General features: G+C 41.7%; 1 protein-coding gene across 1 annotated transcript; it reads right to left on the bottom strand.

The window, feature by feature from the left end:
- Window positions 1–534: 534 nt before the first annotated feature.
- On the bottom strand, window positions 535–14,180 carry LOC124184804. Its single transcript, XM_046574906.1, has 14 exons — window positions 13,399–14,180; window positions 12,490–12,688; window positions 6,173–6,287; window positions 5,794–6,040; window positions 5,112–5,270; window positions 4,922–5,006; window positions 4,581–4,723; window positions 4,287–4,451; window positions 2,142–2,288; window positions 1,816–2,014; window positions 1,362–1,726; window positions 1,119–1,277; window positions 810–1,037; window positions 535–743 (listed from the first exon to the last, which is right to left on the bottom strand). Exons 1-14 carry the CDS (start codon window positions 13,579–13,581, stop codon window positions 585–587), a joined length of 2,553 nt encoding a protein of 850 aa, XP_046430862.1. The 5' UTR covers window positions 13,582–14,180; the 3' UTR covers window positions 535–584.
- Between the last annotated feature and the right edge of the window lie 405 nt (window positions 14,181–14,585).

Raw genomic sequence — 14,585 nt, 5'->3', positions numbered from 1 at the left:
AACTTTTTTTTATTATTTTCTCATTATTTTTCAACCTTAATTTTAATTTATGTTATTTTGTTGTTAGTTTTATTGTATATTATGCCTATACACATCATTTGTTTGCATGAGCTTTTTGTACGCCGCCTAAGGGGACTTGTCCCAGGACGAATAAACGCATCTATCTATCTATCTATCATTGATTGCAGGTAATCGCCGAACAACTCACTACATTCAGTTGAGCTCTGTTGTAGCCACGTATAAGAGACGAACATTCGGCATGTTGTGCTCTGAAGAGAGTTTTGTAGATAGAGAGTCCAGTCTCTGAAAGGACAAGTAAAATTCCGCAAAGGTGGACGCGACGTGATGGACACTGAGAGTCAATTACAACTGAATACTGGTTTTGATATGATGAGGACTTATTTAAATCGTTACAGCGTAATGGTAATAAGTTTCACAGTACTATTTCAATAATGAAATGCCACCTTTTTTAGACACGTAACGGCTATGCTACACGCGAATGATAAGTCTAGACAAAGAAGTAACTTCAATTCATTTATGCTGTGTATAGTAAACCTTGTGTTTATTTAAACATGATAAATCGTTCATTCTGCGTAGTCTGCTGCCAATCTGGTTAGGATAGGGTCGTAGACGAGTTCTTTGGCATTGATGCCCCATACGAAGTCGAGGTGATTCCATTTTCCATCGAGGACTCGGTAAAGTTCGACGGAGTTTCCAAGCTCGGCGTGCAACTGCTCAACGTCCTGTAAAAAATGCAATAAAAATTGAAGATTGAAGAAACGTCCAGCGGATTACACAGGTTGGCTTACCTTTACAGCAGCCATCCAGTCGTTGTCACTGTAGATCAGGTGAACAGGCGCAGTAATTTTGCTCAGATCGTAGTTTGGTGGTCTGAATGATCCGTAGTTGATCAAATTGCTAGTTATGCCGTGATCCCACCAGCGGAAGTAGCCGGATTGAATTTCTTGACCGTAGTGAACCAGTTGACGAGATGACGCGCCAGCTGGAGAATATTGGAAGATGGTCGGCAGCAAAGTCTATCGAATAAGCAGTTTGAAATTATTGAACAAGTCAGGTATACAATTGGTCATTAATCCCATGTATTTCAATCAACTCACGGTGTTAAGCTGGGCTCGGTTGAAGCCGCACATAACGAAGAGAACGTTAGTGCAGAGGAATTGAGTCAAAGCATCGTCGTTGCAGAAAGTGGAACCAGCCGCACTGAGCAGATCGGAGCTTGGCATGAACTCGTACATGCCGAAGATATTGAAGAATGTCTGCGTAAACGAGCATTGAAATAATCAAGTCCGTTACGTAGTGACAAGAAATTGAATCAGGGGTGAGAAAGGTTGATTACGAACCTCCAGGGTATTTGTGAAGGTGGCCGCAATCCTCAACATCGGACTAAAAAGGTTCGACATGTAAGCGACAGGTGCCAAGGAAAACATGACCTTGATCTTGTCGTTGTACTCGGGCCTCTCAGCGGCCATTACGTAGAACGCAGTTGTGCCTTGGCTGTGACCCATGTAGACCACTTGCTTCTCGTGCGTAGTATCCAGAACATAGTCGATCATTGCAGGAAGATCGTGGACACCAATTTCATGCCAGTCAAACTTCCAGAATCTTCGGCCGTTCAAATTCGTGATGGTGGTGTGATTCTTGGAGTGTGTGTTTCCTCTAGCATTGCCCAGCCACACGTCGTAACCAGCGTCAGCTAAGAGGTATCCTACAGGAAAGAAAAGAACCGTTGTTACATCCGAGAATATATTTCGGAAACTGCAGTGCGGTCGAACCGTGATTCAGTCGATGGCTTACCCAAAGACTTTCCATGTCCCATGATAAGCCAGTCAGCGGAACTAGATAAAAGACCGTGCATGAGGAAAGCGACTGGCTTCCTTCGGGTTACAGGTATTCTGGAAGGTGCGTTGACACGATGCATTTCAAGTATGTATCCATCCTCGGTGACCACATGATGAGTCTCGGCGAGGTAACCATTGTCGGTAATCAGTTCAGGCTTTTGGATGAAAATCAGAAAGGGTATAAATGATCTGAATCTTATAGGGTTTCGGGGCAATTTTTTGCATCCCTCGAATCCCCGTCAAAGTAAATCTTCTATAATTCTAAGTGTATATTATACGTACGATTGTTGCAACCACGTTGTCGGATGAGCGAGTGAAAAGGTCCTGGACCATTTCCTCGGTCCATACTACCTCACCGTCATCTGCAATGGCAGAGCCGATTAAGGCTGCCAGAAGAACGAGGAACAGCTTCATCGTCGATCCCAACGTTCAAACTTCATTTTGCCCACGCGATTCGCTTAATATACCCATTCTACCAGATCAACTGTCCTGATAATAACTTCGTAATACGAATCTGTTATCCTAAACCTTTGAGTATCAATCCATTAATTGATTTACTTTTATTTTTGATCTTAACGTAAGCCCTGATCAATAATACCAGCATTCGTGACAACCGCGTACAAAGATTTATCTTCTCTCAAAAGCCTTCGTTAAAAAAATTAACCATCATTCTATTTTTCTTCAATTTCTGTCAGGTATAAATGACGTTTACGTACCAATACATCCGTTTCTATTCAATCAGGTTTGACTATAAATGGATGTGCCACACGACCGTGCGAATACGTGAATCTTGAGATAATCCTTTTGTTTTTCGCAAACTAAATCTTGCATTGATTAATTGACGTTATCGAATTCCAGATTGAGTTGCTGTCAAAGACCTGAGATAAATAAAGAAAGTGTATCGCTGGTACACAAGTTTTTCATTTCGTATGTCACAGTGATAATGAATTGTTGGCAGGTATGACGAGCAAGATCGTGCGGGGGTGAGATATTCAATTATTTGAGTAAAAGATTTTCGAAATGGAGGATTCGAGAATAAACGAATTCAGTGATATCAACTTAATGCAACGTTTCTTTCTCAGTTCCTCGATCATAGCGAAAGAATTCCGATCAAAACTCTAGCTGCTGAAATGGCCGAAGGATATCACGACTGTTCATCAAAATTGTACAAATGTATATAACATGTTTCCAGTTTTGCTGCTGTCGAATACCCTGAAACGTTTCTATAACCGAGGAAACGATCATATTCCACGTATACGTAATCCCAAAGCTGTAATATGTATTAATGGGTTCAACGAAGCGTTCGTAACAATAATTTACGGACGATGAATAGCCGGTGAAAGCGGAAATTGCTACAGAAGGTTATTGTCGTGGTGCTAAACGATGATGATTGCACAATTCACGTGCGTAGATGATAACTTTAAGCAAGTGAGCCTGGAAAGTGAAGTTTAAAAAATTCCGCTTACAAATATACAAAAAACGCAATTTTCGTTGATCCCAATACGACAGATAACGCAATAGCCAAATTCGTCTCGTGATTGGCTGATTAACGGGTAGCATCCCGCGTTTTTTGGCCTCCACAGTTATAGAAAAAGGAAGAAAAACATCGTGTGACGACGAGGTCGACAACATCGTTATATCTAACTCTATGAGGAATATAACGATGTCACGATCGTCCACTCTGGAATGAGAATTTACAAACGCAAAACTTCTTATTACGGGTATAATGTACAAAGTATAGGTACGTGACTTGACGATGTCGTATCATGCAACGCGTTCGTCTTTACATCGGGCCTGTATACCTAAGCGTATAAACTGGTAGTTTTTTCATTTTTATATTTCTAGTCAGGTTGCTTTTTTCTGTATATTACAGGTAAAAGAAAATTGCATATTCATACCGCTAATGGCATAACTACGTGCATTATTTTTTTAAGTGATATTCGTCGTACCTGAACTTCGACTTTTACTGGAGCTTATGTTCCGTACGCCACTTAAGAGTGTGCCTATATTTCGTTTGAACTTTATCGGATGGTACCCATTCATGTTCGTGAATCGAAAGTACGTTCGCTGGAATTCAACCTCGAGTAACTGAAGCAAGTCGCTCAATGGAACGCAATCGAAGGTTAGTTATGTTTACGATAACGTAACTTTCCAACTGAACCGATGTAATTTTAATGTCAGTGTTATAGCACACACAAGGTCATCGAAAGCATTTCTGTTGCGGGTGAATCACTCACGTCATGCGGTTCAGAATGTCGGACGACAGTCACTGAAAAGATGGGGATTACTTATGCCTAGTTGCATCAGGTCGTCTAATGCCATACCGTGCGGGAATAAAAACAGTTACGTTGCGAAATTTAATTGAAAAAACTATATTCAATTGAATTTTTACAAACTTATTCGTATAAAACTCTTGTATCGATGTCATCGATTTCCTAACGATTTGTACTTTTTTACAATGACCATGATGTCGTCGTACAGCAGAGTTTTAGCGTCCTTAGAAAGGACGAAGTCGAAATGATTGAAAAACGGCCAAGGCACCGCCTTCGTTGCCACGACGTTTGGTAGCCGCTCTGCGAGGGCTCTGATATCCTGAAAATAAATATCATCAACATTGTCCGTACAGTTGTTCGATAAGAAAAGCCGTCTCGCTAGCCTCCGATTCCCCGTAACTTCTTAACGTAGAATAAATGCAACGAACTTTCATTGTTACACACTCACCGGCGGTTGTGCCAACGGATCGTTAACACCGTAGTATATCAGAAAAGGCACTGTGATCTTGTGCAACGGGTATTCCGGTGGAATATCGCTGCCGTATCGAGCGTAATTCTTTCCATATCCGTAATCAAATTCCCTGAAGCTTTCTAGAAATAAAGATATGATTAGGATCTTGTCCGATAATATTATACTACGTGTACGAGTAATCTTCCGATACCAATTAGATAGTCATCGAAGTACGCACGTCACGGGATTAAATCTAACATCTGAGCCACGCGACGTTGATATCACGCTAAATTTATACCCTGATACTACCGTATCACTCACTATCAAAGACCACTTACCATTTGCTATATTTTGCCAGTAATGCTCGATCGTGTTCAGGGAAGTTCCGGCGGGGTAATGCTCGAGCAAGGATGGTACGATCGCCTGGATTCAAAGAAGAGATTTATTACAAAAAGAACGAAAAGAAAATCGAAGCTTAAACGAACGAAGAGAGAAAAGAGGAACGATTATTGGTGAGGAAATACTCACGGAATCTAATTGCTCGGGGTCCGCGCTTCCGGCTAAAAGAAAAATTAACCATTTGCACATTTCTCTGATCGACGGTGATCGACAGACGCCTGAGAACAGTTGTGACGTCGATTCTCTGAGAGGAAGAATTTCTTCGACGCCAAGCCGCCTGATGGAATCCTGGAAATATCGTGGAAATGAAGAAAACGAGAAGACTATCACTTACAGGAGCATCAGACTCAAGGCCATCGAACAGGTAATACAACGTACGTAAAAGGTACGTGACAAGCACACAATCTCGATCATATTATCATATACATCGGGCAAACGTTCACACGCGCGGATCGAAGTACGAGACTGAATTTAATAATATTATATGCTTGTAAACGAAATCCATCGTGAAAAATTAACATTATTTTTCCACTATTAGAATGAAATTAAACTTCCGGTATCAAATGAAAACTTAACCAGAGGCCAATACCATGCACCGCAATTAATAATTACGCCACTGACCGTACAAATGAGTCCAACTATCAAACCATTACGTTCCGAGTTGTTTTTCTTTCTGATTGTTAGGAAAATCTCCATCAATTCAACGACACTTAATCCCGCGATACCGGAAGCGGAAGGGATTATCAAATGAAAATGACGAGTATCGCGATGGGATCGAGCAATGATTAATCGGCAGTGATTTCCGACTTACAAACGCCCTCTTGGCAAATCTCACACCCAAACTAAACGGTCCCCGATATTGAGCCGTCCAAATAATGACCGGTGCCAAAGCCACGACGAGATCGACCTTTCTGTTGTATTCCGGTAGAACCGAGAGGAGAACAGCAGCGATTGTGCATCCCATGGAGTGACCGATCACCGTAACTTTCGGCACTCCCGTTATCGCCAACATGTAGTCAATCGTTGCCGTCATGTCGTAGACTCCATTCTCGTGCCAACTATAAAATGGTATAACAGTACAGAGCCATTCCCAGAGCTCTTGACGGGGCACGTAAAGTGAACCGTTGGATGTGCTAACGAGGAGGCGAAATTCGATCTACGTGTACACACGTAATAGTAATCGTTGTTACCTGAAATGCCAGAACTCCGGACGGTTTGGAGATAAGCTTAGATGTCTTCGGCTGTACCTGTTTCCCCTTACGTTCAACATCCACACGTCGTATCCGGCGTCGACCAAGAGATAAGCTGAAAGTGTAATATTTACACGTGAACAACGATTTCGTCACAACGGTAAGGCCGAAGCACGGGTTACTCACACAGGTCTTTACCCGGTCCTCTCATTACCCAAACGTCCGTTGAAGCCACCATACCATGGACGAGGAGCACAAGTGGCTTTCTTCGTGCTGGTGGTGATCTTGGACTGCCGAACATTCTGTGCAAGCTCAGAACGTATCCATCACTCGTAGTCACGAATCGTTCCTCCACGTAGTATTCAGTTCTTCTCACTATATCAACCTGAACACCCGATCAACGTCGCAGATTTAATATTCAAGTTACACGGTAGCTGGAATTTAGAGATCGGGTAAAGCAAGGGTGTCTTTCGGACATTTGGTACACTAAATTGTCACTATATGTAAATGTGAATTCTCTGTCGTTCGTGCGGTGTAAGGTATAAAATTTGATTATGTTTTTTTCCAAGGTCACGCGCTCAAGCACGTTCAAAATAATTCATCGAAGTAATGTTAGGTCTGCGTGACGCGCGTAGGATTTCGCAATTGCAAATCTGTGCACGATCGGCGTTCCTCAGCTCGCGGTAGAACCTAATGATCCGCTACGAGCCATACAAAATCACATTAATACTCGACAAAGATTTTACTGTTACGGTAACGTATAATTAAAAAGTCATTAATTGATTGCTTTATAAATGGTAGTTTTGAGGATCGTGACGTTGGGTTAAGCCCTCGCCAAGACAATTTCAGTTTATTCGTCAATATGGTAATTAATTAACATTTTGAAATTTTTATACGATTGTAACACAATGTGTTTGGAATTTCGGTTGTTAACTTTATAATCCTTCCATATTTTCTAGACTTTCCTTCAAATTACAGGCATAAATTCACTATAGCATTAAATTCGTAAAATACATCGATACATCAGAGTATCAAACATTTCCATAATCGGTATAGCACTGTCAATGGCGTGGAAATGAATTTCGTCAATAAAGAAAATACATTGTACAGACAATTGAGCACCTTCGTACGATGTGCTAACGCTGAATTGCAATTATTAATTGGTCGTGCTGCGATTGAGTCTTAAATATAGCTGACAGAAATGTGTTTAGAAAGGAATATTGAAATAATCGTGTTCAGTGTTTAAACATACGTCATGGAATGAAACGCGAGGATGTTAGATTTTTTCAATTTTCTTCTTTTTTTTTTCTTTTTGTCGTTCAAGATTTTCACCTTCAAACTTTGTACACTTTCCCCAATTGTAATCCAAATTTAAGAAAAACGGCGAAACATGCTACAGAAATCGTCTGTATCTTTATGCGGAAGAAAAACTATGCAATTACCCCTATTTGTAAATAAAAAAAATCGGTCGTCACATTTTGAAGTAGCAATTTTTATAGTAAATTAGTATTTCCTGACAATTTTTTATGAACAATAACACTAATAATACAGATAAAAAACTTCACCGTACTTCCCTGCAACCAATCAGGCTGCAACTATTCTAGAGATGTTTAATTTACTCGAGACTTGGAATCGATCTACTGCAAAATGTATTGATTAACGAGAACCAGTTGTAAAAAATATACTTACCAAAGTTTCCACCCGTTTGTGCGGTCGGGTCGGATTGGAGTTTTGTCGAAACGTGTTCGAAGACACTGTGTCGACATTGTCAAGTGTATTAATCATTACGAAAAGGCATCCTAATATGCTCCAGTTCCTCATGATAAATAAATATATATATAAATATATATATATATATATATATATATATATGTTCTAAGAGTGAAAGAATTTTATTTTAACAAGAAGAACTAACCGGCACTAATCGTTCCTCGGTACGTTCTATCGTGTATCAAACGGTTGGATTAGGAATTAAAAAGTGAGTATCGAACATTTCACTAGCACACCAGGAAACGAAGTTGCTCATCGGTCAAACGGAGAACTGGTATATATATACGTCCGTCCCAAAAAATCCAGATCACATTGTATTATGCACGTCCCCCACTCCGGTTACAGATTTCTGACATTTTCTTCGGGCGTTCCTTGCACTTTGGCCCTTACACGGAGGTAATCATACTTGTACAATGCGCGTCACACTGACTGATCATAAACCGAGCGACTGCCGGTTCTCGAAGAGCGTGCGTGGGAGGCTTTCGTTAAAATTTGACAGAACGTCTTCCGCCGGTGACAAAGAGACCCGGTTTCAGTTATTGCTCAACTCGGTATACGGCAAAGGTTTGGAATAAGAAACAAACGGTCGGAAATTATCGCAGCCGCCACAACGTCTCGTGTCGTTTTTCCGTCGACTGATTACCGACGTCGAGCCCCATCGTCCGGAGCTCCGTCCCCCAGCGAAATGACGCTTCTCGTTACAGAACGGGGAACACGTACGTCAAAACGATTTGTTGAAATTTTTATTTCGATATTACAAAACCGGGTCACGCGAGTAATTGTCTTCGTAATCTCCGTATAATTGTTCTGGCGTAAGAGATGGTCGCGTTGGTTCTTATCTCGAATCTCTCACAATTTCTCCTTTCTATTCCGTGTCGAATCTGACATTACACAGTTGTTTTCAGCTCTGCGTCGATCACGGCAACGTTCGGACGATCGAGTTGAATGTCTTCGGCCCCGGGTCATCATTCGAATTCTTCCGTATTAATAAAGTCTAGGTGCATGAATTTGGTGAGGCAACGATCGCTACAAAGTATTTGGAATATTTAAGCTCATCATTCATGGGTTCATTAAATAAATAAAGCAAAATTTTACTTCGTTCAATATTTTTCAGTTAGTATACTAGGTATGTCAGTGGCAAGATCCGTACATGTAAATTTACGCTTACAGATAAAATTTAAAATCTACGTCTATACATATACTGGATGCACACGCTATTAACGCGTGATCACATTTTATCGATCTAAGTAAAGCTTTGGTATATGTTGGCTAACACTCGGTCTCAGACTTGGTCAATCATCCTGTTTGAAAGAAGTGCGTTACGATCATTTACCGGAACTGACTGGAACGACAAAAATAATTTCTTACTTGGAAGAAAAATAAAACAGATAATAACTGTTTCAACAAAAGATTACGTGACTTTGTCCATATAGGTTCTGCAATACAATTCGCAAATTTATGTATGGCGATATGGTATACACATGAATAATATATTATTATACTGAAAATAAATAAATTGTTATGCAGTATTGCAATTTAAATTCTCGCAACAATAATTGTTTGCCCATCTTGACGTGCGGTGAGGAAACACCGATTGGCAATCATACCTCAATTTCCGGCCACGGGCTGAGTTTTTGAAATAAAATCTTGAAGTGGTCAGTTGATTATACAGCTGGTAGTTGATAACTATTGCCATCGCTACCTTGGAACCGTAATAAATTTATCTTAATGTTTCTGCAAACTGATTTTGGTCACCATTGTGAATATTTGCGAATTACATTACGTACGTAGTCATGACATAATTGTTGTGGATACACGGATATGGTCCACCTTACGATGAAACCGCGAGAGTTCGCAGGGTGAAATAAAAGCTTATTTTATTTGTATTGGTGAATTAATTCTATGGTATCGTCGTACAGGAGACGTTTAGCGTCGGTAGCCCATACGAAGTCAAGGTGATTGAACGCTGGGTAAGATATTGCGACAGAAGCTACAACGTTCCGCAGCCTTTTCTTCAGTTCCATAACGTCCTGCAGGCATATGAGAGTGAAGGTAAACAGAAAATCGATATTTGATTGAGTTATAAATCGATCCATCGACCGCGAGGGTAACCAAATTTTTTCTTACCACTTCGTAGGAAAGGGGGTCGTTCCTGCCGTAAAAGAGAGCAACTGGTGCTGTTATCTTGGAGACGTCGTAAGCCGGTGGTTCGGCCTGCTGGTAACGTCCGAAATTCTCGACGTAGCCGTAATCGTACTGCCTAAATTGACCTGCCAACCGGTGGGAATTGAACCGTAAATTGAAAAAGCACGATGCTTGAAAAATATTGTTCAATAATTCCTACCACTAGATAAGTGTTGATAGTAGTGCGTCAGCGTCTTGAGCGACACCCCGGCAGGTAAGTAGCTCGCCAGATACGGAATGAGAGTCTGTGAATATTATAGATCAGAGTTTTGTATAACTTATTGATTGATTGCATGCTGCAGAAAAAATATCGCCATGGATTTAATAACTCACAGTGTTGAACTGCTCGGGGTCGAATCCAGTGAAAGTAAAGATTGTGTATACGCAAACTTTGTGGGTAGCAGCTTTTACGTTGCACAGTGAGTTTATCAGTTGTGCGAGGAGCGTGCTTTGTGGATATAGTTCGAAAATTCCCTGAGCACGGAATGTTTGCTGAAACACGTTTACACGTCCCATCGATAGTTGAATCAGGGTCAATGGTCCTACATCGATATACTTATACCACTTATACCATTGTACGATTTTCATTATTCTATATATAGATCGATTTACCTCGATAAAATCACCGCTATCAAAAATCAACTTTCGGATTCCCGTACGTGCGTGCTTCCAGTAAGCAACTGGCGCGAAACTGACAACCAATCGCAATCGATTGTTGTACTCCGGTCTTTTCGAGAGCAGAATGTAGCTGGTGGTCGTGCCCATGGAGTGTCCGATGTAGATCAGACTCTTTTGGCCGGTATGATCGAGAGCGTAGTCTATCATGGCGGGAAGATCGTAGTACGCCATTTCGTGGAAACTGCAGGGAGTAGAAAGAGCAGCGTTGAAAATTATCCGACGAATCTAGGACAAGGATGACAAAGTTGACTCGGAATCGGTAACGAGGGCGTGCGAGAAATGTAGAGGCGATGAAATGCACCGTTCCAATGTGTCCGAGAAAATCACGGAGTTGATCGCGTATTCACGCGTCCAATGTTGACCAGCTACGATCGCGATTGCAAGGTGAACAACTTAGCAGAGATGTAGTGGCGAGATTTGACTGACTGATATTGATCGGATCGTCCATTCGGATTATTTTTCTGCCGCGTACAAGAGATCGCCTCGTCTTATTCCTGAAGAACGGTTGGAAACAAATTGGAACACACCGAAGTCTATCCATAATATTAACAACAATAATAATAACAACAGTGATACAGCGAATAGAGCTATCTTCGGATGGCCGGCAGTCACTTGTAAGTCGGTCGTCAGCGCTCCAGAGTCTTATTGCCAGCCGATCTTTGGATCTCGAGCATTGGAACTTGTAATAACGACGGTATGGAATCCAGCTTCGATCCATGTATCGTGCATGATACATTATTTGTAAATGTGATTACGACTGACGGTTGGTGGAAGAATTGTTGGTAAAAATTTTCAAGGGGTAATTGGTAGCTCGTAAGATTCGGCTGGAAGTTGCATGAAGAAAAATGGTTACATAATGTGCGGTAGGTGGTGAAAGATTTACGGAGAGCAATGGTAGGAGGTACCTGAATTGCCAAAATTTCGGATCTTCGGGACTCAGAACGACGTGAGATCTTGAGTATGAGTTGCCTCGAAAGTTGCCGACCCACACGTCGTAGCCAGCGTCTGCGAGTAAAAATACTGCAACAAATTGAATACATACAAATACTTCTTTTTTCTGTCAGTTACGTCTGCACGTTCAATCGTTCATTTTATTTTAATTTTTTCTTTCAATGATCAGTAGGCGCAGCTTGGCTAATAGTAAAAGTCGGATTTCGGCTCTCCGGGAACAAAGCAGCCTTGCACCGCAGCGTCCGAAAGTATTGAAAGAAGAAATTCTTGACCTACGTGTCCGTGGTTGGTTCTTATTTATTTCTCTTTTCTTGGCTTCGGTGGTCTTGAAGCGTGAAAACGGGTTTAACATTGCGACTTAATAACAATGTCGAAAAACTGTTTAATCTTCATCTTGCACTAGAACAAATCTCAAAGCGCGCCTCACGTAAGCTTCGAGTGACTTCAATTTTTCTCAAAGATCGTTTGTAACTACATGTTGCAAAAATGGAACTTGCGAGCTTCGTTATTCGGGGTGATTCGGGGACGACTTTTATCATTCTCATCTTCATTCCTATTACTATTATTCATCATTTTTCATCATCTATCAAGGACCAATCACGTATGAGTTGTAGACGGCAAAAAAAGTAAACCGGTTCACACTCGACTCCCTGTTTCCACTTTAAATGAGGTTTGTCCACGCTCACCATCCGCTCGTCAACCTTGACGTAGCAAAAATGATTGTTGAACCTCACCTAAATCCCTTCCAGGGCCCATTAAGACCCAACTGTCAGACGACGCGAAGAGGCCATGCTGGACGAAAACTACGGGCTTCCTTTTGACTAAAGATGAACGTGCGCTACCAGGAATTCTGTGGAATCTTAAATTATAGCCATCTATGGTCGTCACGTTGTGCTCCTCGGCTGGATAATGATACTGCTTAACCAATCCCAGCTGAAAATTACAATTGTATGTACGGTGTGGTTTTGATGGAATTAGCTTTACTCTTTACTTCCCGATAAATCCCGAATCTGTTGCATCCTACCGTCTGAGATCGCAACCGATTGAAATCTAGCCGCCGGAAAAGCTACATGCTTTTGCAGCTCGTACAGATTTTCCTCATACGGACAACGAAAGTTTCTTTATAACTTGTACGCGTTTCCTCTCAAGACTTTTATCCGCATTGCAAATTAATTCCGCGAAAATATGGGTGGATGACACATTGAAACGAATTGTTGAAGAACGAATCCACGCGGTCCACCTAAGAACCAGAACAAAGGAGATTCCCCAGAAGGAAAAATAATGAAATCGACGAAACAAAAGAAAACTGCAAAGTCTGTTCTCGAAGCATGTAAACGATCGTCGGGAATTCCTGCCGCGTGGCGTTCAACCTTGGCAACCTTGGAAGCGGTGGCTGTCTGGCTTGCAAGAGACACGAGTTTGTCTTACGCCTGATTAGTTTGCGCACGTTGTTAATAATAAATGCAAACGCTCAACGTGGCGGTGTTTCTCTGTCATTCGACATTACGGCCAAAGAACTGCAGCACATCCGCCGAGCGTTGCATCTTTCGAATCAAAAACGCACCGGCATGAACGAAGGGGAAAGGAACCAAAGAGTTTGCCAAGAACTTAATCGTACTTTGTCGCTAGTTCTCGCTACTTACGAAGTCAGAGACCGCTAAGGAATTCTTCAGCCTGAGCTCTCGAGGAGACGCGTTTCTGACGCGAGTAATTCGTGGGACCGGCGGTGATAAGATGGCCCTCAGGATGTTGAAGGACATTCCCTCGACGGGGCCTTGCATCAAGATAACGAAGGCGATTATCGCACCTGCTTCGCACCTCCTCATCGCTCTGGTTTCTTCGATACAAACGCGATCGATGTTATACTATCCGATGCAGTTGCACTTGCGGTTACGTTGGGGTAGCGGATTTTCGCTGTGAAAAATTTAACGTTACGTGCAGCAGTCTCGAACGACAAAAATTAAACACTTCCTGAACATGAATAAAGCAGATCCAATACACAACTTGGCCTTATCAAGTTCATTTATATCCAACACTCAGCTGACCGATCGGCGATAATAATTAGGAAACCGTAGTCACTGAAAATCACCAACACATATTATTTTCAATCACATTCTCCTTCCGATGTCCATTCCGACTACGCTAGTATATAATGACCGATTTGTTGATCGGAAAGAAATATTTTACAACGTAGCGAGCTGGCGGTTGTATCGGTTGGCATTTCTCATCAAGCGAATCATAAAGCCCCAAGATCAAGTGTCGATTCGAAAACAGAAAGATATTATTCTGGAAAATATACGGTATGTAGAAAGCACTCTTCAAAGCAAACCAACTGCACGCGCCTAGGGGTGTCGATTTCACCAAGGTGCCGTGTCAATGGCTACTGTGCCTCCTGAGATCTGATCTCTGCAGTTATACGTCGATCAGGTGCTCTAAGATCTCCCCCTGCACGTCTTGGCTCTTTATCGGACTTCCTGGTGGGATTCTCCTATACCGAAGTTCACATCTTGCATGTAAAATGACTTTTGTTTGGAGAAGTACTGCCGGCACGGTACCGTCTACCTTGACTGCCGCGATCTCCTAACATGCCACTTTTCCTCGCAAAACGAGCAAATCTTTTTTCTTACGAGTTTGCAGATCTCATTGTCATTCCATACAGGAAAGATCTTTGAATCTGACGATGTGTACGAATTCGTTATACACGCTTCTGATTTACACATTAATCTCTACGGGGTAAAGGAAACGGCAGAATGGAAGAATTTTTCCATGTAACTGCTCTGACGAATTATTTACGACCATTTTATACATGCGATCACCGAGTAGATATATC

Source organism: Neodiprion fabricii, chromosome 6, assembly GCF_021155785.1.
Source record: "Neodiprion fabricii isolate iyNeoFabr1 chromosome 6, iyNeoFabr1.1, whole genome shotgun sequence".
NCBI classification, from domain to species: domain Eukaryota; kingdom Metazoa; phylum Arthropoda; class Insecta; order Hymenoptera; family Diprionidae; genus Neodiprion; species Neodiprion fabricii.
The sequence above is the reverse complement of the archived record's forward strand: the minus strand, read 5'-3'. Positions and strand labels throughout refer to the sequence as shown.